We start from the raw sequence: 25685 nt of genomic DNA, 5'->3' as shown, positions 1-25685 counted from the left end.
TCCACTATTCTGCAGAGAATTCCACAGATTCACAACTCTCTGGGGGGGAAAAGTATTTCCTCGTCACAGTCCTAAATGGCCTACCCCTTATTCTTAAACTGTGACCCCTGGTTCTGGACTTCCCCCCCCCATCATCGGGAACATTGTTCCTGCATCTCGCCTGTCCAATCCCTCAGGAATTTAATATGTTTCATGTGTTTGCATCGTTACAATACCTTTGTGCCACGAGGGGTTTTGGATTGTTAATGCCAGTCCAGGCCTGTCATCTGCGGTTCCTTTCATCTGGTCCCAGGTCAGACGTTTGAGAGCTCGTAGTCCCATTTCAGAGGCAATCCAGGGTGACCATCAGAGGAGGTGGCAGGGTCACTTGGAAGGTGAGAGGTCTAGCTCAGGCTCATCTGTGCTTCCCAACAGAACATGACAGGTGTGCAGGTCACCGGTTGCCACCCATGTCCTGGGCCAACACCCATGCCTCAACCAGCATCACGGAACGGACACCAAACCATCTGGTCATTACTCTTATTTGGAAGAGTGGAAACAGGCCATTCAGCCCGCCGAGTCCACGCCGACCAGCGATCACGCCGAACACTAGCGCTATCCCACACACTAGGGTCAATTTCTTTGTTTACAGAAGCCAATCAACCTACAAACCTGTACGTCTTTGGAGGTTGGGAGGAAACCGGAGCACCCAGAGAAAACCCACGCGGTCACGGGGAGAACGTACAAACTCTGTACAGACAGCACCCATAGACGGGTTCAAACCCGGGTCTCTGGCACTGTGAGGAAGAAACTCTTACCGCTGCGCCACTGTGCCGCCCCGTGATCACACAACCATTTGTGGCAGCGTGCCCTTCACGAGATGCCAGGACTCTCGCTTTCCCCAGAGTGATTCCACTTCAAAGTAACGCATGATGCAGAGGTGACACACAATGGAAACAGGTCACTGTTTGTTTGGTCTGTGCAGTGCTCCCATTTTAATTCCCCACCCCTTACATCACACATTTTCCTGGGTGAGTTTTTCAGGGAAGCGGTCCCGAATAGGGTCTCCCCTCCAAAACCCTCAACTCCCCTGCTCCCAATCCTTCTTCATGTGCTGTCGAACACGGTGAATTTGTGGTTAGCGTGTTGCCCGTGGGATATTTAATTTGTTACATTGGTGGGATTTTCAGAATACAACTTGGCATCGGAAAAACAGCCCATTCTCCCCAACCCCCCCTCCCCTCACCATTAAACACAAAGGTCACCACCAGAGAGAGTCTCGCAGTTAGACACAAAAAGCTGGAGTAACTCAGCGGGACAGGCATTATCACTGGAGAGAAGGAATGGGTGACGTTTCGAGTCAAGACCCTTCTTCAGACCGTCTCGATCCGAAACATCACCCATTCCTTCTTTCCAGTGATGCTGCCTGTCCTGCTGAGTTACTCCAGCCTTTTGTGTCGATCTTCGGTTTAAAACAGCATCTGCAGTTCCTTCCTACACAGAGTATCGCAGTTACACATTTCCAATTACATCTGTTTAATGATGCGAAGAGTGTTTTCCAGAACTGCATGGAATATCGTAAGCTCCACATTCGGGTTTCATAATGCTATTTTGAAACACTCAACATAAGATAGAATCAACACGAGGAATAACAGTCGAACAATACTCCCATATCGCCCGTCAAAGCACAAACCATTTAAAGCCTGCCATTCCTTCATTGTTCCTGGCTTAATAACCTTCTGTGACCCCCACTGGGTGAATCATGGACACTCGCGAGGGAGTTGTGGGACAAAGGGCCCCTTCCATCATCTTCCCGTGGGGACTAATCTTGGAATGTTTCTGGGACAATTGCAGAATATTGATCATTGAAGTTGGAAGTTGGAACTTGTTAAATGAGGGGGAGAACCCCACCCCCCTCCCCCCTCCCCCCAAACGTAATAAATAAATAAATAAATAAATAAAAAAGGAAGAACAACTAACAAAAGGAGCAACTCCCCCAGTGATTCCTGCTGGGAATGTAGTTTGGACACAGTGACCTGATCTGGTTGCCGCAGCAACCAGCGATCAGGGAGGGGAGGAGTGGGGTCCATTTGTGTCTTGTCAAGTGATTGATGTGTTGCATGGACGGGGGAGGAGGGCAGGGGGTGTGACAGGTTAACAATACCAAGTTAATTGTTGACCATAGACCAAGTTAACAATCTGGGTTGAGACTGCTGTTCGTAGGTAAACCATTCTCAAGCGCACCACTTCGGACAATGATAAACAAACCGAGGGCAGCCTAAGGACTTATTAAGTCATGCTTTGAGAAAGTCCAAAGTGCAATGTTAAAGATAGAATTAAACTGAGTGTAATAATATTTTTAAAAATAGCCCTCTGACAGTCCAGGGGAGAGACACCACAACAAACTCGGAACACTGCGCTTTAAAAAGAAAAAAGTGTTTTCCAGGCGACTTGGCTCGATTTACTTTTCCTGGCAGGGTGCGTAAGAGGTAATCAGTTTAATCCCAGCAGCGTTCAGTTTCAGCACTGATTCACAGGCTGGCTCAGTGACAGCCCCTGCTTCAAGCTCTGCAAAGTATCATGAAGGGGTCAAAGAACGAGAACACTTCAGAAGCTCACAGCTCAAGCATTGCTCTGAAAACCCCCAGCACAGAGGGGATGAATGACGAGGGAGTGTTGGCACCTGCCCCACACACACGAGGCAGCAGATCCATGCCCACAACACCCAACAACCCCACCACTTGCAGGCCGCCTTGGCTAACCAGGCCAACGACCATCGTCCAAGGTGGCCTGGTCTCTTCTTCCCCAAATGGTGTTGACTGAAAGGCTGGTCTGTTGTTGCCGCACTGCGTGACAGAGGGAGGGGGGTAATGGGAGTGGGGGGGGTAGGGGAGTTGGAGGGAGGGGTAGTGGGAGGAAGAGGAGGGGGAGGTGGAGGGGGGAGTAGGGGAAGGAATGGAGGGGTAATGGGAGGGTGCAGAGGGGGAGAGGCGGAGGGAGAAGTGGGGGCGAGGAAGAGGGAGGAGGAGGAGTGTGAGAATAGGAGTGGGGGAGAGGAGGAGAAGAGGGGGGAGTGGGGGAGAGGAGGGAGGAGTGGGGGAGAGGAGAAGAGATGGGGAAGTGGGGGTTGAGCGGGGGGAGTGGGGAAGTGGGGGTTGAGGGGGCGAGTGGGGAAAGGAGAGGAGGGGAAGAGGGGAGAAGAGTGGGGGAGAGTAGTAGGGGAGAGAAGGGGGGAAGTGGGGGAGAGGAGAGAAGAGTGGGGGAGAGGAGTAGGGGAGAGGAGGGGGGAAAGTGGGGGAGAGGAGTGGGGGAGAAGAGTAGGGGAGAGGAGGGGGAAGTGGGGGAGAGGAGAGAAGAGTGGGGGAGAGGAGTAGGGGAGAGGAGGGGGGGAGTGGGAGAGAGGAGGGGGAGTGGGAGAGGAGGGGGAGTGGGAGAGTGGAGGGGGAGAGCGGAGGGGGAGTGGGAGAGCGGAGGGGGAGTGGGAGAGAGGAGGGGGAGTGGGAGAGAGGCGGGGGAGTGGGGGAGTGGGAGAGCGGAGGGGGAGTGGGAGAGCGGAGGAGTGGAGGAGAGGAGGGGGGAGTAGGGGAGAGGAGGGGGAGTGGAGGGGAGGTGGGGGTGGGGCGGATGGGTGTGAAACAAGAGGAAACGAGAGTGCTGGAGGCTGTGGTGCAGTTGCTGCTTCCATTGGCCATTGAATGGACGTTGGCCTTCCATTGAACAGTCCATCACGCCCTGTTCAGAAGTTCGATGAGCGCGTCGTAAATAACGAAGACAATGGCCACGTCGAGGCAGACTCTGCCCAAGCGCGGAACCGTCCCTTTGTAAAACCTGCAGCAAACAAGGCAACGGCCTCTTAGAGGCTTTTCAACTCACACAATATGTAACTGGGAAAGGGGCAACATGGTGCTACTTACGCCCGGGGGCCCTCCTTTGTCAGGATCTGATAGGCACAGTGCACTGTGTTCTTATACTTGTAGGAGTCGAGGCTCTGCAATAAAATATAGGAAATGTAGGAATGAAAATGGGAGCATAAGAGCTTTCTTACATACCCTTCTGCAAATCAAATAATTGGGAAAGGTTCTGGAGTCTGAAGAAAGGCCCATGTCCAAAGTGTCACCCATCCTTTTCCTTCAGAGATGCTGCTTGACCTGCTGAGTTACCCCAGCATTTTGTGTTTATCTTTGGTATAAACCTGCATCTGCAGTTCATTCTTATTATATCAGTGTCGGGAGATATGTGCAGCCATTTTGTTCGGGGCCACGCTCCCAGAGCCAGCAGAGAGATAAGTGAAACGTTGCCATTGGCTCTGCTGCTGCTTGAACGATGGTCAGTGGGCTTGTGGGTTAACCGACCTGTTCCCATGCTGTATCGTGCAATTAATCAAAACCAAACCACTCCCAACCCTCTGGCGTGGAGGCAGCATTGGCCAGCCACGACTGTGACAATCAACTGCTCTCTGAAATGGGCTCGCAAGCATTAGTCAACCCAGGCCAGCCACGTCCCGTAAAGGAATAAAAGTCCTCCTGCCTGAAGAATAGGCAATAGTTTCATGCAAAAAACGCATCAGCCTATCTGCGCAAATCAGACTCACACAAACACCAACCACCAAAATTGACTTGCCACGTTTGTTTAAGTCATAGTGACAAGTATTCGGCAGAACCACAGTGAAAGCTCTCCTACTCTTCAATGGTGTGGCATGATAAAGTGGATGGATCAATGCCTCATCTGAGAGGACTAACATTGCAGCACTCCCTCAGAGCAGCGTCTGTCTAAAGACGAGGAGGGGGCGGTGCTGAGGACCATATATAATGGGGGAACGCCTCTCAAGATTGCAGGGATGGTTTCAATGTGTAGGAAGGAACTGCAGATGCTGGTTTGAACCGAAGATAAGACACAAAAAGCTGGAGTAACTCAGCGGGACAGGCAGCATCTCTGGAGAGAAGGAATGGGTGACGATTCGGGTCTGAAGAAAGGGTCTCGACCCGAAACGTCACCCAATCCTTCTCTCCAGAGAAGCTGCCTCTCCGGCTAAGTTACTCCAGCTTTTTGTGTCTATCTTCTGGATGGTTTAAATAATCCAGCTGGTACACCTGCCATCTCGGAATCCCTCGCACGATGCTGAATTACAAGATACAGGCGTAGAAATCTTTGTTCACTGAATCGATGCCAATGTTTACTGAGCGTCGGGACATTGCTGAGGCATTAAGTCATCCGCAGTGAGGATGGACACATGTTCTTCTCTGAAGAAGTGGACCAGATGTGGTTTTAATGACAATTCTGCTGCTTCGCTGTCCCCAGCGACATTAGTTTTGAATGATAATATATTGAAGTATTTCACCTTAGGTTTGCAGTGTGATTCAATACAATCCCATTGGAAATCATCAGGTCAATAGGCAATCATTTGGTGTTAATCCAGTAATTTATTAACAACGCTGCAGTTCCCCAGCACCAGAAGATGGTATAAAGCTCTGCTCAAAACTATTTTCATTTATATGGTATTTGTAACAACGTAAAGTGCCTCACTATTAGAAGGGAAAGGGCCATCGAGCCGAACAAGGAAATATTTCAACAATGACCCAAAGGTTAGTTAAAGGGCCAGGATTTGAGATCTCAAAACCTGGGGAGATGGAAGGGGAGACACAAGAGACCTCAGAGGCTGGAATCTGGGGCAAAAGACAAAGTGCTGGAGGAACTCAGTGGGCCAGGCAGCGTCTGTGGAGGGAATGGACGTTGCGTGTCCAGCCCCTACACAGACACTGCCTGAGCCGCTGAGTTCCTCCGGCACTTTGTGTTCTGCTGAGAGAAGGAAGGGTTTAGGAGAGGCCTGGGGCTGAGATGATTGAAGGCAGGAGCTGTCAGTGGCGGAGCGGTGAGAAATGAGGCTGGGCAGGAGGCGTGTAGAGAGCTGGGAGAGCTGTACATTTGCAGGAGGTTCCAGAAATAGGAACAGACAAGGTCTTGGATAGGTTTCAAAAACAGGCTTATAAACTTTAAAATGAAGGCATAATAAGCACTGTATCAAGCTCAGGTCACTGTGACACGAGGAAGGGAGATCAACTCTGAAGATGCTCCCTGGCACCAGACCCAGAGACGACAGCGGGTGTTTAACCACTGCGGGGCAACCTGAGAGAGGTGTACGGACAACCAGGTGGAGGTGGAGGACAGGGAGCAACAGGCAAACACCTGGCATCCAAGTACAGCAGGGGCTGCTGTCAGCACCTTATTCACGGCAGCACCATGAAAACCTGGAACAGATTTCCGGGGAGGAGTGGAGGCAGGGAAATGACAACTTGAAGGGCAGCCCGCGGAATTACTTCCAATAGCGGGAGCTCAATCCTTGACCAAACCCACTTTGAGATCTTGTAGTCCGTTGTACAAATTGGCTCGACTTAGTTTATTTTAGAGAGACAGCGTGGAAACGGGCTCATCGGCCCACCCGGTCCAGCGATCACCCTTACACTAGTTCTATCCTACAAACTCGAGACCCTTTACAGAAGCCAATTAACCTGCACACCTGCACGTCTTTAGAATGTGGGAGGAAACCGGAGCATCCGGAGAAAACCCTCGTGGTCACAGGGAGAATATGCAAACTCAATACAGACAGCACCCGTAGTCAGGATCGAACCTGGGTCTCTGGCGCTGTGAGGCAGCAGCTCTACTGCTGTATCATTGTGCCATCACTGTACCCAGAGTGGGCAACTCACAGAGGGACACCAAATCTGCCCCTCTCAGAGTTGGCTGTCTGTAGCCAGAATGTCAGATGGGAAGCCAAGGCTTTGAAGTTCAGGCTTAGACTCCAACCTTGCCCTTGTCCCGAGCTGAACTCGTGGCAGAATCTGAGAACTGGCTGATTTGGAGGGTGTGCAGGAAAGGGCGATTCAGAGGTGGGACACGAAGAAGATTTCCTTTGTAGCCCTTGCTCAAGACAACCTCTTCCTCTTTCAGGTGGCACTGGGTACTGGGCACCACTCAGTGGGGGTCAAAGTGCTATTGTGGAACCACATCTCAGAGCTGGTCTTCCCAACTGGCGGACACGGGAAACCGCAAACGCTGGAATCCTGAGCAAGACACCAGGAGAAACCCGGCGGGTCAGGTATGAAACCCGGCGGGTCAGGTATGAAACCCGGCGGGTCAGGTATGAAACCCGGCGGGTCAGGTATGAAACCCGGCGGGTCAGGTATGAAACCCGGCGGGTCAGGTATGAAACCCGGCGGGTCAGGTATGAAACCCGGCGGGTCAGGTATGAAACCCGGCGGGTCAGGTATGAAACCCGGCGGGTCAGGTATGAAACCCGGCGGGTCAGGTATGAAACCCGGCGGGTCAGGTATGTGGGGGGGATGGACAGACAACGTTTCGAGTCGGAACTCTTCTTCAGACTGATTGTATGAGTGGGGAGAAAGGTGGAGAAGAGAGGTGGGAGCGGGACAAAGCCTGGTCAGCGATCGGTGGACAGGTGAGTGGGGTTTAATTTGGCAGATGGGTGGAGTAAGTGACAAAGTCTAGAGGTGAAACGGGGATTAAAAAGGGTGTCAGTTCAGGGGGAAAGAGGGGTGAAATGTACAGATGGGGGAAAGATTATCGGTGGAGGAGGACCGGGAGGGAGGTAGGAAAGAGTGGGGATAAAAGGGAAATGGGGAAACGAGGATAAAGGATTCATGTAGGAAGCAGTGGAAAGGAGCAGGTGGCTGGGATGGTGGAATGGGTGAACCACAAGAAAGAGTGAGGCAGGGAGAACATTTACTTGAGATTGAAGTATTCACTGTTCGATGTTCTTGCCGGGCAGGGGAGTACCTGGCACCACAACTCTCTCTGTAAGCCAGGGGTTCCCAACCTTTCTCATCCCGTTTACCCCTTTGCAACTTTTCAAAAGTAAATTTACCCCCCACCCTGTTTTGTTCAGTGATTTGAGTTCACACTTCTACCATAACAAAGCTACCGACAAAGGGGACATTTTAAAATACTGTTTATAACATTATTATTTTAAGTTCAAGTAACAATAATAATAGCATATAACAATGGTATTTCACTTATTTATGAACAACTAATGATGAACAGATACCGGTATACCCGAACCAAACACCGTCAGTCGATATGTACAAAAACCCAGAATCAACAAATTGACCCCTTGGGTAGGTGACATTTACCCCCTGGGGGGTAGATTTACCCCAGGTTGGGAACCCTTGCTAAATGCAGTCTGATCTCCAGCGGCCACTGGACCATCACAGGCCTCACCACAGTATGTCCTTTCCCACCTGCATCCGTGTCTTCACCACATCCACGGGCGTGTTCCCAAAGACACTGGCTGCCCCTGCGTTCACTCCAAACACGGCTGTGATGAGCGGGTGGATGGATTTATGGGGGTCATCACCTGCAAGCAGAGAAGACATCACTGCCCTGCTCCAGACCACACCCCGTTCCTGGCCCTCCCGCTCGTGAGCAACCACGGGAAAGGAGGCTCGGTGGCTGGGAGCTCCCCTCCTGACCTCCACTGCAGTTTTATCCCGCACTGATGTTCTCCCCGTGATCTGTGTGGGTTTTCCCTTGGATCTCTGGTTTCCTCCCACACTCCAAAGGTGTACAGGTTTGCAGGTTAGTTGGCTTGGCATCATTGTAAATTGTCCCTGGTGTGTGTGGGACAGTGTGAGTGTGCGGGGATCGCTGGTGGGCACTGACTCGGTGGGCCGATGGGCCGGTTTCCGCAATGTATCTCTAAGCAAAACTATAACGGCGGCACGGTAGCGCAGCGGTAGAGTTACAGCGAATGCAGCGCCGGAGACTCAGGTTCGATCCTGACTACGGGTGCTGCACTGTAAGGAGTTTGTACGTTCTCCCCGTGACCTGCGTGGGTTTTCTCCGAGATCTTCGGTTTCCTCCCACACTCCAAAGACGTACAGGTATGTAGGTTAATTGGCGGGTAAATGTAAAAATTGTCCCTAGTGGGTGTAGGATAGTGTTAATGTGGGGATCACTGGGCGGCACGGACTTGGAGGGCCGAAAAAGGCCTGTTTCCGGCTGAATATATATGATATACAATTTCTCAAGTTAGTGGGGATCATTAAATATTTACATAATGTTATTTTATCTGTCATATGCCTGGTGACTAATATCTCGAGGGGCTCCTGGTTTTGGAACAGGCCCTTTGGCACACAACGTCTGTGCTAACTATATCGCCAAATTAATCTAATCCCATCTGTTGTGCACACGATCAATATTCCTCCACTGCACCCCCAACTCTCTTATTACAGCTTTCATCGCCTGTACTGCAACCAGTCTGAAGAAGGGGCCCGACCTGAAACGTTGCTGGTGCAGACAACTGCCCAGTTGATGCTCCCTGCTGAATGTGACCGGCACTTTGTTCTGTTCAGGTTTCCACCACCCACACCTTGGTGGTGCGGCGGTAGAGTTGCTGCTTTATAACAACCGAGACCCGGGTTGGATCCTGAGTACGGGTGCTGTCTGTGCGGAATTTGCACGCTCTCCATGTGACCACGTGGGTTTTCTCCGGGTGCTCCGGTTTCCTCCCATGCTCCAAACACATACTGGTTAGTAGGTTAATAGGCTTGGGTAGAATTGTAAAATTGTCCCTCGTGGGTCGGATGGTGCTTGTGTACAGGGTGATCACTGGTCGCCCAGGACTTGGTGGGCCGAAGGGCCTGTTTCCACGCTGTATCTCGACAGTCTAAGGAGTCTCTTGTGTCTCCATGATCCTCCTTTCCTTGCCCTGTTCACGTGCCTCTCCGGCACCCATCACTCTCTGTACAAGACCTTGCACCAACCCACTACAAGGATTTGGGTAACAATGTAGTGGGTACAAACATCCAGCAAAGATCCAAGCGCAGCACGGTGGCACAACGGAAGAGTTGTTGCCTCACAGCGTCAGAGACCGGGGTTGGATCCTGACTACAGGTGCTGTCTGGACGGCCATTGTACGTTCTCCCTGTGACCCCGTGGGTTTCCCCCGGGTGCTCCAGTTTCCTCCCACACTCCAAAGACGTACAGGTTTGTAGTTTAATTGGCTTCAGTAAAGATTGTAAATTGTCTCTGGTGTGCAGGGTAGTGTACAGGGATCGCTGGTCGGCGCCAAAGGGCCTGTTTCCACACTGCATCTCTAAAGTCTAAAGTCAGTCTCTTGTGTCTCCATGATCCTCCTTTCCTTGCCCTGTTCATGTGCCTCTTCTTGCTTTTGAGGGCGTGCAGCGTAGGTTTACTAGGTTAATTCCTGGAATGGCGGGACTGTCATATGTTGAAAGACTGGAGCGACTAGGCTTGTATACACTGGAATTTGGAAGGATGGTTGGACACGTTAGAGGCAGGAAACATGTTCCCAATGTTGGGGGAGTCCAGAACAAGGGGCCACAGTTTAAGAATAAGGGGTCGGCCATTTAGAACTGAGATGAGGAAAAACGTTTTCACTCAGAGAGTTGTGAATCTGTGGGATTAATTCTCTGCCTCAGAAGGCAGTGGAGGCCAATTCTCTGAATGCATTCAAGAGAGAGCTAGATAGAGCTCTTAAGGATAGCGGAGTCAGGGGGTATGGGGAGAAGGCAGGAACGGGGTACTGATTGAGAATGATCAGCCATGATCACATTGAATGGCGGTGCTGGCTCGAAGGGCCGAATGGCCTCCTCCTGCACTTATTGTCTATTGTCTATTGTCTATAAACCACTCTCTGTACAAGACCTTGCACCAATCCACCGCAAGGATTTGGGAGCCATGTAGTGGGAACAAAGATCCAGCAACCTGTTATCTCAGCATCTGAGGAATATATTTATCACTTGTCTTCACCAGCTACCTCCCAGCGTACAAAGGAACACGGGACCTGGGCCTGCGCCACTCACCCTTATACCAGTTTTGCAGCGTGGTCATCATAAAGAAGCGGATTGCTTGGTTGGAGCCTTGCTTGAGGACTGTGGCCGTCACACCCTGGTACGTGCCTCCTAACCCTGGAGGGGCAAACACGAGACAGATTACTCAACATACAGACAAAATGCCGGAGTAACTCAGCGGGTCAGGCAGCATCTCAGGAGAACATGGCCGTGTGACATTTCGGGTCTTCAGACTGATTGGAGAAACGGGAGGGGGGAACTGGAAGCGGAAAGAGGCCGGACAAATCATGGCCGCCTAAAGATGACCTCTGGTGAGGTTCCCCGATAGGCAGATTATTGGATGGAAACAGGAGCGAGGGAATCATAGTTGCCAACTGTGAAGATAGTTAATGGGGTTTTTTTTGTGGCGGGGAGGGTTTACCTTCTTTAAAGTCGAGCAGGCTGGCAAAGAGAGGTAGGAGTGGGGCATTGCCTGGCAAGTGATAGGTGGATACTGGTGAGGGGGAGATCGGCAGATGGGTGGAGACATCTGGGAGAGGGGATCAGGAGCCAGCCCTGGGCTCTCTTGAGGAGCCTACCTTGTTCTCGAATAATCTCCCGGACCCCGTGGAAGAACCCATGGTATTTGGGATTAGTTGAGCATTGGTCATGAATAAACTTCACCTGAAAGGACACAATCAAAAACAAATACACTTAACGGTACCAAACCTTTTCATTCCCTTTTACCCCATCCATCCATCCCTCGCCCACGCTTTACCCCCAGTTGTTTCACACTATCCCTCTGGATCTTCCCCTCTGCGATTCTGATCAACCAGTCCCCTGCAGAGTCCCCAGCTTCAACCTTCCTTCTTTAGCCTGATGAAGTCCAAGTCTGACATGACTCACGTTGGACCTTTCTGTAGCCGTCTTGGATTCTGCGCTTGGCTGGAACCCCTCACGCCACACCGTGGACCCCTTCTCCAGAATTCATGCTCCAACTAAACCCGCCCTTCTGGCCTCTAACCCTTTCTCAATCTATTCCTTCCTCACTTATTGCTATTTCTACACTAATCCTTTCCATTTTTCCACCACCTTGGAACCTGCAGCATTCCACTCATTCCATTAAGGGGCAACTCCAAAATTGTTATCAAAGCTGGTGAAGAGGGTACACCTAATCCAGCACAGCACGGGAACAGGTCCTCTGGTTGGCCACTTCTGAGAAGACTTTGATGCCAATCTAACCCAATCCATCTGCCTGTGCATGGTCCATACCCCTCTGTTCTCTGCCTGTCCATGTGTCTGTATAAATCCCCATTAAACATTACTATTGTATCTGCTTCCACCAGTTCCTCTTGCAGCGTGTTCCAGCCATCTGCTTCTCTGTGCAAGGTCATTTTAGCCTTGTTTTAAGCCCTACGCAAACCCAGAGCAGGGATTTTACGGCAATGCAGAGGAAGCTCCAGAAACTTTCTCCTCATCAGCAGACTCCCAGCAAATAAAGGAAAATACGCTTCAATCCAGGCGATGCAGTGATGAAACTTTTCTGCTCTCTCTCCAATGCTTCCACATTTGTCTAACAGTGTCGTGACCACAACCACACACAAATCTCCAAATGTGGCCTCATCTAAGTTTTGTACAGCTGCAACATGACCTGCCAACCTTTCATGTCACTATTGTATCTGGTTCCACCACTACCCTTGGCAGACCTTCAAGGCACCCACTACTAGCCGTACATCACCTTTGAACTCTCCCCCCTCTCACCTCAAAGCTATGCCCTCTAGTCTTTTGTCGTTTTTACCCTGGGGAAAAAGGTTCTGACTGTCTACACCATCGATGCCTCACATCAATTTATATATATTTTGGGTCTCGCCTCAAACTCTGCCATGCCAGAGAAAACAATCCAAGTTTGTCCAACTTGGAGATAATACCTTCTAATCTGAACTGCATTCTGGTAACATCGACCGGAAACATTAATGAAAAAACAACATGCTTAAAGAACTCAGCGGGTCAGGCAGCATCTGAGGAGGGAAATGGACAAACAAGGTTTTGGGTGGTGACCCTTCTTGGGACATTTGTTTCTCTGGCCACACAAGCTGTTTGACCTGGTTTGTGCTTGCAGCATCTGCTGTTGTTAAGACCAACGCTGGTGCTGTGCGTGAGGATGGCACGTTACCTTTATTGTCTCCATGGGACAGACTACCAACACAGCTTCTGCCACCCCAGCTCCCAGGCCACACAGCAGGCTTCTCTGGTTAGTCAGAATCCCGTCCTCGTTGACCAAACGGTTCTTCAGGAACTCAAACATCCCAAACCTGCGAGCAAACAGGGCGGGACAAAGGTGCAAGGAAATCATCAGTCAAGCAGCACCCGTCCCAATGGCTGTGCTTCACTTATCTCGCTGCTGTCTGTAGGGGCTTGTCCTGCACAAAATGGCTGCCACATCTCCCTAAACCGATATAATAAAAATGAACTGCAGATGCTGGTTTATACCAATGACAGACACAAAATGCTGGAGTAACACAGCAGATCAGGCAACATCTCTGGAGAAAATAGACAGGATCCCGATCCAAAACGTCACCTGCTTCAGTCTGAATCTATCTGTGGAATTCTCTGCCTCAGAAGGCAGTGGAGGCCAATTCTCTGAATGCATTCAAGAGAGAGCTAGATAGAGCTCTTAATGATAGCGGAGTCAAGGGGTATGGGGAGAAGGCGGGAACGGGGTACTGATTGAGAATGATCAGCCATGATCACATTGACTGGCGGTGCTGGCTCGAAGGGCCGAATGGCCTCCTCCTGCACCTATTGTCTATTGAAGAAGGGTCCGGACCCGAAATGTCAGCTACCCATTTTCCTCCACAGTTGCTGCCTGACCCACTGAGTTACTCCAGTATTTTGTGCCTATTCCTACACTGAAACCTTTGAGAACACCCTTGAGGTCCCATTAGAACGTGGATGATGCTTTGGAAGGACAAACTCTTTCCTTTTGTTTCTCACATGGAGATCTTGGTAATACTGTAATGCCCTTTTCCCCACCGCCACTGCGTCATCTCTATTCTTCCGAAGCAAAAACACAAAGTGCTGGAGGAACTCAGCGGGTCAGTCAGCATCTGTGGAGGAAATGGACAGATGACGTTTCAGGTCCAAAACATCATCTGTCCATTTCCCTTCACAGATGCTGCCTGATCCGCAGAATTCCTTAGGCAGTTTGTATTGTGCTCAAGATTCCAGCATCTGCAGTCTCTTGTGCCACTTGTCTTCCTATTCAGGCTGGATCGGCCCTGTGTGACTGGTTTGCCTGACAGCTCTCTGTTGCCGCCTGCTGACATTTGCTCTGCAGTACAATCTCTGCACATTTCTGAACAACATAACTGAACTTTCAAGTCCTCCCAATATTTGCTTACCCAGCCAGCACTGAGGCTCGCAGAGTTTCCCGCAGGTGACCCAGCCCAACTGTTTTAAGGAGTACTGAACATTGGGGTGGAGTTGCAAGATGTCCCTTGTAAAGAGTTGAGTTTAGTTTAGAGATACAGCGCGGAAACAAGACCTTCGGCCCACCGAGTCCACGCCGACCAGCGATCCTCGTACATGAGCACTATCCTGCACACTAGCCAATTTATAACTTTTACCGAAGCCAATTAACCGTCAAACCTGTATGTCTTTGGAGTGTGGTAGGAAACCGGAGCACCTGGAGAAAACCCACGCGGTCACGGGGAGAACGTACAAACGCCATACAGACAGCACCCGTAGTCAGGATCGAACTCGGGTCTCTGGCGCTGTGAGGCAGCATCATGCTGTGAGTTATGAAGTCAAGGTACAAAACCTGGCTTTTGTTCCTTCAAGATTTTTTTTAAATGAGGAAGTGTCTTGGTTGCGTAGACGAAAACAATTTTCCCTGCTGGGGGGGGAGGGAAACAAGACTAGGGGTTCAGTCCCAATACAAGAGCCAGCTACTTCAAAGTGCGTGAAACACGACGATTGCAAATACATTGAACCTGCATTCAGGGATAAACAACCAGGCAGTAAATATCAGGTGAGGAAAAGTTTATTTTGTGTGGGACTGATGATGAAATTGCTACTCTGCTCAGGCACAAATGTGCACAGCCACCCGCCCACCCATTGACCCACCCACCCATTCGCCCACCCACCCGACCACTCACCCACCCACCCACTGACCCACCCACTGACCCACCCACCCACCCGACCACTCACCCACCCACTCACCCATCCACCCACCCACCAATCCACCCACCCACCCACCCACCCACTCGCCCACCCACCAATCCACCCACCCACCCACTGATCCACCCACCCCTGGAGGTCTTCAACCATAAGACCTCAGTAAGCGTTGCTGCACAGAGGGATTGCTCAATGTAATGTCGGCACAGACTATACCATGCTGGGTCTACAACTGAAGACCCAAGTAGCCCTCGTGACTAATCATCCTCTCACAGCAGGTTCTTACAAACATCCTCTTATTAACCCCTGCTGCACTAATTGCGGTTTTCCATTTCACACATTTTCTGCTCGGATGGGTTTTGTCTTTTACCTGATGGCGGATTTCGGGATGGATCCGTACAGCTGGGTGTTGAGGCCGCGGTACAGTCCTATCAACCCGTGGTCCCGAACAGTCACCTGAACACAGTGGCCTGCCGAGGAAGCAGCTCATTAGTGGGGCTCCTTACCCCAGCTCAACGCCCAGCTTGATAAACACCCAATCCTCCCTCCCTCCCTCCCTCAGACGAATCAAGTAGCAGAATGGATGACTGTCTCAGTTATTTACTGGAGTAAAGGACTAGAGGTCATGAGTGATAAGCAGAATTAGGCCATTCAGCCCATCATGTCTACTCTGCCATTCAATCATGGCAGATCTATCTCTCCCTCCTAACCCCTTCCTTCTCCCCATAACCCCTGACACCCGTACTAATCAAGATTCTATCTATCTCTGCCTTAAAAATATCCATTGGCTGGGCCTCCACAGTCTTTTGTGGCAAAGAATTCCACAGATTCACCACCCTCTTGACTAAAGAAATTCCTCTTCACCTCCTTCCTAGAGGAATGTCCTTCAGTTATAGTACTGCTGCTAAGCTGCACTTTCTCCATTCCAAACGGAAGTGTTCCCGATCAGAGAGGTGGGCCTTGGGAAGGAAACTGCCTCCTGGTGGAGTGCACAAGTGCTCAGAGCTAATCTACCAAGAAGACATCCCAGGTTGGGACGTTTACCCTGACCACCTTAGCCCGTAAGTTAACGTGGCTATTATTCGCAAGCCACGGTATGGACAAGGAGTGGCGGGATTCTCCGCAGAGCCTGCAACCACAGACATGCCACAGGGCGGGCTAATGCCACAGGGTGAGGCCCACAGTCAGAGCCATGAGAGCAGAGGATGGAAGCAACTCCTCCACATCTCCGGTGACACTGTGGCTGGAGGTGGCAATGTGCAGCAACTGCCCTTGCCCCAGTAGTTCTTACCAATGCCCTTGTAGCGAGGCTGCTCTGCACGTTCATCGAGCTGTAGCTGTGTTTTTACGTACTCTGTTGGGAATGTGATGCAGATCTCAATTCCACCTGCAATACCACCTGCACAAACAGAGGATTCATTGGTGTTAAGTTAGAACCCACACCCAGTCATTCCTCTCATTCCCCTCCCTTCTTATCCTCCTCTCACATCACCTTCCCTCCTACCCTCTCCCTCCCCTCTCCTTCCTTTCTTCTCCTCTCACACTGCCTCCCCTCCTTTCCCCTCCCTCCTCTCACCCAACTCTCCTCACACCTGCTCTCCCTCATTCCCCTTCCTCTTGCACCATCTCCCCTTTCTGCTCCCTCCTCTCTCCCAGTCCCCTCATACCCACCCTCTCCTCTCACTCCCCTCCCTCTCCCCTCGCACCATCTCCCCTCCTTTCCGCTCCCTCCTCTCACCCAGTCCCTCCTCCCCGCCCCCTTCTCTCACCCCACTTCCCCTCCTACCATCTCCCCTCCTCTCACTCTCCACCCCGCCACACGATTTACATCTCAAAGATTTCGCTGAGGTGGCCTTACAAATGGTGGCTGCTTCTTGTCTTTGATAATTCTATGAATTATGGAATTGTTCCTGTTGAGGGTAGCAAATGTGAGCTCACTATTTAAGAAACAAATTAAATAGAAAACACGACTATGGATTAAAAACAAAAAAGACAGAAAACACTGAGCAGATGAAGGTGCATCTGCGGGAAGGGAAAGAAAGTCAGGCTTTGGGTCGTAGACCCCTGGTTACAGTTGATCTGTTAATTTGATGTCAATGGCAAGAAAAATGGTGGAATGTTTAATGAGAACACCTTGTAAAGAATAAGGATTGAGGATTTACAAAAAGGAAATCATGTTTGATTCATCTGTTGGGATTCTTTGAGCATAGATAAGGGGGTAGGTGTGGATGCGATAAGTGTGGCAATTTGGAAAGTTTTTTGTAAGATCCACGCAGGAGGCTGGTTAACTGCTGAGTATATGAAATAGGACTGACGCAGAATTAGAATTGATTATCAGACAGAGAGCAGCTATTCACAATACTCTATACCAGTGATTTTGCGAAGGGGGTCAGATATTACTATTTGCTATTGACACTAAACTGGATGGGATTGTGAGGTGAGGAGGAGATAGAGGCATCGAGGTGATATGGATAAACTAAGTGAGTTTCGACAGCCCTGCAAATAGGCAGCTTGTAGAACCACTGCCTCACAGCTCCAGAGACAGGGGGTAAATTGTGACTTGTAAAGCTGTCTGTGTGGTTAGTTCTCCCTGTGACTTCAGGGATTTCCTCCAGGTGCTCTGCTGTACTCCCACACACCAGAGATGCTGGTTGCCAATTTAAAATCAGCCACTGTAAATAACACCTAATCTGTTCTGGTAGCAGAATAGATGGGAATATGGGAGAATAAGGCACTGGGAAAATTAGTGGGGGAAATGGGATTGTTCAATGGGCTGGAATGGGCAATGGGCTGAATGGCCTTCTTCTACGTCATACAAAACCCTGGACTACAGGCAATCCCTGTGTTATGGCCGTTTGCGTAACGAAGATTAACCCTTGCAGATTTCACAAATTACTGCACAAAAAAATTGAAACAGAGAATGAAATTCACTCTTATAAAACTTATGAGGGTAAAAGTAAATAGAAACAAAAAACATTTTTTTATCAACCTGCATTACTTGATGCATGCCGTGTATTACTTGATGCATGCCGTGCATTACTTGATGCATGCCGTGATGGCACAGCTATGTATTAAGGAAAATAGCCATAGACAATTTTCTAAAAACACACACTCCCCATAACATGGGGGTTGTCAGTTTGGAAAATTGTGAGGTCATAAGGAATAGAAGTAGAATTAGGCCATCGGCCCTTCTTCTACACTGCCATTCAATCATGGCTGATCTATCTCTCCCTCCGACCCCATTTCCCTGCCTTCTCCCCATAACCTCTGAAACCTGTACTAATCAAGAATCTACCCATCTCTACCTTTAAAATATCCACTGACTTGGCCTCCACAGCCTTATGTGGCAAAGAATTCCACAGATTCACCACCTTCTGACTAAAGAAATTTCTCCTCATCTCCTTCCTAAAAGAACGTCCTTTAATTCTGAGGCTATGATCTCTAGTCCTAGACTCTCCCACTAATGGAAACACCCTCTCCATATCCACTCTATCCAAGTCTTTCACTATTGTGTATGTTTCAATTTGGTCCCCCCTCATTCTTCTAAACTCCAGCCTACAGGAATCCTACTCATTCCTGGGATCATTCTTGAAGACCTCCTCTGGACCCTCTCCAGAGCCAACACATCCTTCCTCAGATATGGTGCCCAAAATTGCTCACAATATTCCAAATGCAGCCTTACCAGCGCCTTACAGTCTCAACATTACATCCCTGTTTTTCTATACAAGTTCTCTTGAAATGCTAGCTAGCATTAAGTCTGCTTTCTTTACTACCGATTCGACTTGCAGATTAACTTTTTGGGAATCCTGCACCAGCACTCCCAAGTCCCTTTGCACCTCTGATTTCTGGATTCTCACCCCATTTAGATAACAGTCTACGTCTTTATTCCTACTACCAACATGCATGACTTCACATTTTGCTACACTATATTCCATTTTCCACTTCTCTGCCCACTCTCCCAACCTGTAGAGTCCCTGCTTTCTCTACTCTACCTGTCCCTCCACCTATTTTTGTATCATCCGCAAACTTTGCCACAAAGCCTTCAATCCCCTCGTCCAAATCATTAATATACAATGTGAAGAGTAACGGCCCCAGCACCGACCCTTGCGAAACTCCACTAGTCACTGGCAGGCACCCAGAAAAAGCCCCCTTTATTGCCACTCTTTGTCTTCTGCCATCCCGCCAAAGTGCTATCCATGCTAGTATCTGCCCTTCGATACCATGGGCTCTCATCTTCCTAAGCTCCACTACAAGCTGCTCTAAGAATCTAAGAAGTGTGAAGAAGGGCCTCGACCCGAAACTTCACTCATTCCTTCTCTCCAGAGATGCTGCCTGTCCCGCTGAGTTACTCCAGCATTTTGTGCCTACCTAAGAATCCATCTCGTAGTCACCCTACAAATTCCCTTCTTGGGGTCCAGCACCAACCTGATTTTCCCAGTCTATCTGCATATTGAAATCTCCCATGACCACCGCAGCATTGTCTTTTTTACATGCCAATTTTATCTCCTGATGTGACGTACCCAATATCCTGGATACTGTTTGGGGGCCTGTAAATAACTCTCAATAAGGTCTTTTTACCCGTATAATTTCTCAGCTCCATCCACGACTCTACATCTTCTGATCCTATGTCACCCCTCACTAAGGACTGAATTTCATTCCTAACCAACAGAGCCATCCCACCTCCTCTACCCACCTTCCTATCATTCTGATATGATGTATAACTCTGAATATTCAGCTCATTCACTTTGGTACACACCAAAGAAAAGGCAAAGTGTGAGATGAATAGCGAGATATTGGGTTGTGTTGATCATAGTCAGGTTCATAAGAATTGTGTAGCACAGAAATAGGTCCTTATAGACAATAGGTGCAGGAGTAGGCCATTCGACCCTTCAAGCCAGCACCGCCATTCAATGTGATCATGGCTGTTCCTGCCTTCTTCCCATACCCCCTGACTCTGCTATCCTTAAGAGCTCTATCTAGCTCTCTCTTGAATGCATTCAGAGAACTGGCCTCTGAGGCAGAGAATTCCACAGGTTCACAACTCTCTGACTGAAAAAGTTTTTCCTCATATCATATACATACAGCCGGAAACAGGCCTTTTCGGCCCTCCAAGTCCGTGCCGCCCAGTGATCCCCGTACATTAACACTATCCTACACCCACTAGGGACAATTTTTACATTTACCCAGCCAATTAACCTACATACCTGTACGTCTTTGGAGTGTGGGAGGAAACCGAAGATCTCGGAGTAAACCCACGCAGGTCACGGGGAGAACGTACAAACTCCTTTCATCTCCGTTCTAAATGGCCTACCCCTTATTCTTAAACTGTGGCCCCTTGTTCTGGACTCCCCCAACATTGGGAACATGTTTCCTGCCTCTAACCTGTCCAACCCCTTAATAATCTTATACATTAATACCCCTTAATAATCTTATCCTTCTGCGCACCACGACCTTTTTGCCCAATATCATCCTACAACAACCAGAGAGCAGTGCTGAACTACTTATCTGTTACCTCCTTGATGACTCTCGGGCTATTGTTGATCGGACTTTGCTGGCTTTATCTTGTACTAAACATTGTTCCCTTATGTATCTATACACTGTAACTGGTTCAATTGTAATCATGTATTGTCCTTCTGCTGACTGGTCAGCACGCAATAAAAAGCTTCTCACTGTACTTCGGTACACATAACAATAAACTGAATTGAACAATTAACACTAACCTTGCCTACCTTGGGATCATACCCTTCTATGCCTTGCCTGTTAAAGCATCTAGACAGGAAGCAGATGCTGGTTTACCCAAAAAGGTCAGAGTGTTGGAGTAACTCAGTGGGTCAGTCAGCATCTCTGGAGAACAAGGGTAGGGAACATTTCATTTTGGGAACTGAAGTGTCACCTATCCATGCTCTTCGTAGTTGTGGCCTGAAGTGCTGAGTTACTCCAGCACAGGCTGGAATCTTGCACCCAAGGGGCACAGTTTCAGAATAAAGAGTCAAGCACTTAGGACTGAAATGTCTTCACTCTGAGAATGAAGAACCTTTCCAGGAGTGTGTGAAACCTCAGCCATTCAGTTCATTTATAACAAAGGTCAATAGATTTCTGGGGCACTAAGGGAATAGAGGGACAGTTCAGGAGAATAGCACCAAGCCCAAAGATGAGCTGCAATCTTAATGCAGCTCAGGGTTTGATGGGCCAAATGGCCGACTCCTTTTCCTAATTCTTAGTGTTCCCACTACCCCAGCTTTCACACTTCCTCACTCGACCCTTCCACGTTCTCCATCCTCCCCCCCAACCCCTCCTCTCATTCAAACCCCACACCTCCTCCTCATTCACCCCCCCTGCTCTCCCCTTCCCACCCCTCCTAACCTCCCCTCTCCTACCCTCCCCCTCCACCTCTCCCCTCCTACCCTCCACCTCTCCCCACTTCCCTCCCCTCCCCCTCCTACCCTTCCCCCTCCCCCCTCCTACCCTTCCCCCTCCCCTCCTACCCTTCCCCCTCCACCTCTCCCCTCCTACCCTTCCCCCTCCCCTTCTCCCTCCTACCCTTCCCCCTCCACCTCTCCCCTCCCCCTCTCCCCCTCCCCTACCCCCCCCTCCTCTGCCCGCGGTGGGTGGGTGGGTGGGGGCCGGGTCCCTGTGAGGGAGGGCCTCGCACCTGCTAGGATGGCCTTGGCGGGGTGAGTTTGCTTCCTGCGGGGGGCGGCCGGGGACGTTGTGCCCAAGGCCGGGCCTGGACCCTCGGCCGCTCCAGCGGCGGTGCGGCCCGCTGTGACCAGGGCGGGGGAGCTGCTGCTGCTGCCGCCGCCGACAGTGGAGGACATGGCCGCGGCCCAGCGGCGCCTGAGGGGGGAGAGGGGGGGGGCGGGTAAATGGATGTCAGTGGGCGCCACCCGAGGCCGAGCGGCGGCGCGGATGGATGGGCGGGTGGGTGGGTGCAGGGGGCGCCTCCTGAGGCGGGGTCAGCGGTGGGTGGGCGCCACACGAGGCCGGGCTGCAGGGCGGGGTGTGGATGCCCGTCGGGGCGGGGCGGGGCGGGCAGGTGTCAATGGGCGCTCCGGGCACATGGATGGATGGATGGATGGGTGGGTGGGGGCTCCGGGGTGAATGGGTGGGTGAGTGAGTGGGGAGTGAGTTGGTGGGTAGATGGGTGGGTGAGTGCTGGTGGATGGGTGGGTGGGTGAGTGAGGGAGTGGATGGGTGAGTGGATGGGTGGGTGAGTGAGGGAGTGGGTGGGTGAGTGAGGGAGTGGGTGGGTGAGTGAGTGGGTGGGTGGGTGAGTGAGGGAGTGGGTGGGTGAGTGAGGGAGTGGGTGGGTGAGTGGGTGGGTGAGTGAGGGAGTGGGTGGGTGGGTGGGTGGGTGGATGGGTGGGTGAGTGAGGGAGTGGGTGGGTGAGTGGGTGGGTGGGTGAGTGAGGGAGTGGGTGGGTGAGTGAGGGAGTGGGTGGGTGAGTGAGTGGGTGGGTGGGTGGGTGGATGGGTGGGTGAGTGAGGGAGTGGGTGGGTGAGTGAGGGAGTGGGTGGGTGAGTGAGGGAGTGGGTGGGTGAGTGAGGGAGTGGGTGGGTGAGTGAGTGGGTGGGTGGGTGGGTGGATGGGTGGGTGAGTGAGTGGGTGGGCGGGTGAGTGGGCGGGTGAGTGGATGGGTGGGTGAGTGAGTGGGTGGGTGGGTGTGGGGTTGAGTGAGTGGGTGGATGGGTGGGTGAGTGAGTGGGTGAGTGGATGGGTGGGTGAGTGAGTGCGTGGGTGAGTGGGTGGGTGAGGGCGGGTGAGTGGGTGCGTGGGTGGGTGGGTGAGTAGGTGGGTGGGTGACTGGGTGGGTGAGTGGGTGGGTGGATGACTGGGTGGGTGAGTGAGTGCATGGGTGGTGGGTGAGTGATTGAGTGAGTGGGTGGATGGGTGAGTGGGTGGGTGGGTGGGCGGGTGGGTGAGTGAGTGGGTGGGCGGGCGGGTCGGTTGGTGAGCGGGCGGGTGGGTGAGTGGGTGGGTGAGTGAGTGGGTGGGTGGGTGGGTGAGCGGGCGGGTGGGTAAGTGGGTGGGTGAGTGAGTGGATGGGTGGGTGGGTAAGTGGGCGGGTGAGTGGGTGGGTGAGTGGTTGGCACCTCCCCACAACGGTGACGTCCCATTGGCCAAATCTGTCCCCCTTCTCATTGGTCCAACACACACCATTGATCGTCCCAGGACCAAGCGGCCCTGTAATTGGTTATCTTGCACCCGTCACCCCATTGGTCAAGCATCTACCTATCAACCCCCTGCCCTGTCCACCCATTCCCCTGTGCCTTGTCTGCCCGTGAAAACAGGCCCTTCGGCCCAACTCGCCTACACCGGCCAACAATGTCCCAGCTACACGAGTCCCGCTTGCCTACGCTTGGTCCATAACCCTCCAAACCTGTCCTATTAATGTACCTATCTAAGTTTCTTAAATGATGGGATAGTCCTAGCCTCAACTACCTCCTCTGGCAGCTTGTTCCATGCACCCACCACCCTTTGTGTGAAAAAGCTAGCCACCGGATTCCTATTAAATCTTTTCCCCTTCACCTTGAACCTGTGTCCTCTGGTCCTCGACTCCCCTACTCTGGGCAAGAGACTCTGTGCATCTAACCGATCTATTACATAATAAATGAATAACGCCAATACGAGTGTGAAAAATGGTTAATGTTGGTTATTGTTCAAGAGCCTGATGGATGTTCCAAATAGTTGTCGTTATTGTGCAATGTTGAAGAGGCTGATGGTGTTTGGGAAGAAGCTATTCTTGAACCTGGTGGCCACGGGTTTTCATTCTGCTGTACCTTGTTCCTGATGGTAGCAGCCAGATGAGAGAGTGGCTTGAGTGGTGTGGATCTTGGATTATATTGGCTGTTTTTTTTTAAGGCAGTGCCTCTTATCAATCCCTTTGATGGTGGGGGAAGTCAGTACCTGTGATGGACCCGGCAATGTTTGCCATTCTCTTAATCACCTTTGTTCCTCGGCATTCGATTTGCTAAATAACTGAGGTGCAATAAATAAAAATAATTAATCTGCAGCAACAATCATAAAGTATGGCACATAGTCGAATAAATAAACAGAATGCACCACCTGTCAACAATATTAGCGTTGCAATAAACAAAATCAATATATCGTGTCTAACATTCTTTGACAGTCATTTCTTTGAAAGGCGTTTTACTAGTTTTCATCAATTCCGTGTGTTCTGACATGTCTGATTCTTTCACAAATGGGGAAGGGGAGGCTTTGAAAACATTGTTGAACACTTGGTAACCTTATGACCTCCGACAACGATGAGAAGGCCTACCGGGAGGAGGAGGCTGATCTGGCACTCTGGTGTCAGGACAATAGCCTCCTCTTGAATGTCACTAAAACTAAGGAGCTGATTGTGGACTTTAGAAGGGCTCAACATCCAAGGACGTACACGCCACTGGAAATAAATGGGTCTACTGTGGATAGGGTGAGCAGTTTTAAATACTTGGGAGTCCACATCAGAGGATCTGACATGGGCAACGCACATTGCCGCACTGGTGGGTATGGCAAAGCAGCGCCTTTACCGCCTTAGACAGCTGAGGAAATTCAGAGTGTCTCTGAGGATCCTTCATTGCTTCTACTCTGGGGCTGTAGAGAGCATCCTGTCCAGCAACATTACAGTCTGGTTTGGGAATAGCTCTGCCCAGGACAGGATGGCCCTGCAGAGAGTAGTGCGTTCGGCAGAACGCATCATGGGAACTACACTCGCCCCCCTGCAGGACCTATATATCAGGAGGTGTAGATCGAGAGCAAGCAAGATTATGAGGGACCCCTGCCACCCCAGCAACGGACTGTTCCAAATGCTACGGTCAGGCAAACGCCTCCGCTGTCATGCTGTGAAAACGGAGAGGATGAGATGGAGTTTCTTCCCACAGGCCATCAGGGCTGTTAACTTTTATAACTCCAGGGACTAAATTTTGTCTTCTCTGAATTAACTTTTATTTATATGCTGTAACTGTAATTCTTTTTTTTGCACAATCCGCAGGCATTGCCACTTTCATTTCACTGCACATCGTGTATGTGCATGTGACAAATAAACTTGACTTGACCCTTTGGAGTGAATCTGGTGTTGTTGGGAGTGTGAATTATATCGCTTGTCCAAAGTAACTAGGAGACACAAGAGACTGCAGATGCTTGAATCTTGAGTCAAATACAAACTACTGGAGGAGCTCAGCGTGTCAGGCAGCAACGGTGGACGGAATGGGCATGCAACGTTTCGGTCGGGCTTCCGAAGAAGGGTCGCGTCCCGGAACATCATCTATCCATTCCTTCCACAGATTCTGCCTGAGCCGCTGAGTTCTTCCAGTAGTTAGTGTTTTGCGTGCAACCGGGGACTCATTGCCGGGGTTGTTGACCTGGGAGGCATTATTTCACGTATCTTTTTAAAAAGATTTTGCAAATGCAGCTTTGGTAACGTTGTTCCAGTGCTCTTGGGTGTCTGTTGCAGGTTTCGGATGCCCAGTGTAATAAATAAACCAGTGGCGACAGAGCGCAGTGCAGTAAGTCAATACAATGTGTCATGTGGTGACGCTGCAGACTACAATAGATACAGAGATAAACAAAATCAACACAGTGCACCGCCCAGTCAACGGTTTAACGCAAGAACACAATAAACCGTGCAGTGGCGGTGCAAACATAAGCATGATAAACCGTCCACAACACAACAATAAAAAATGCAAACGACGATGAACAGTGCAACAACTAAATATAATGAAGAT

At 50.6% G+C, this 25685-nt stretch overlaps 1 protein-coding gene across 1 annotated transcript; it reads right to left on the bottom strand.

Annotated features, from left to right (window-relative positions):
* Positions 1–3704: 3704 nt before the first annotated feature.
* LOC144606363 (tricarboxylate transport protein, mitochondrial-like) lies at positions 3705–21778 on the bottom strand. Its single transcript, XM_078422391.1, has 9 exons — positions 21613–21778; positions 16252–16359; positions 15331–15430; positions 12958–13096; positions 11384–11468; positions 10818–10922; positions 8232–8347; positions 3894–3967; positions 3705–3807 (listed from the first exon to the last, which is right to left on the bottom strand). The coding sequence occupies exons 1-9, from the start codon at positions 21776–21778 to the stop codon at positions 3705–3707; spliced, it is 996 nt and encodes a 331-aa protein (XP_078278517.1).
* Between the last annotated feature and the right edge of the window lie 3907 nt (positions 21779–25685).

This window comes from Rhinoraja longicauda, chromosome 26 (assembly GCF_053455715.1).
Source record: "Rhinoraja longicauda isolate Sanriku21f chromosome 26, sRhiLon1.1, whole genome shotgun sequence".
NCBI lineage: Eukaryota > Metazoa > Chordata > Chondrichthyes > Rajiformes > Arhynchobatidae > Rhinoraja > Rhinoraja longicauda.
This window is presented reverse-complemented; position numbering and strand designations above follow the sequence as displayed.

Excerpts from the sequence above, each read along its gene's own strand:
- LOC144606363 (XM_078422391.1), bottom strand. The coding sequence starts at position 21,778 with ATGTCCTCCACTGTCGGCGGCGGCAGCAGCAGCAGCTCCCCCGCCCTG. Across the intron at positions 16,360-21,612 it reads CGCCAAGGCCATCCTAGCAG|GTGGTATTGCAGGTGGAATT; the intron begins GTGCGAGGCCCT and ends CTGTTTGTGCAG. Across the intron at positions 11,469-12,957 it reads GTCCCATGGAGACAATAAAG|GTGAAGTTTATTCATGACCA; the intron begins GTAACGTGCCAT and ends GTGTCCTTTCAG.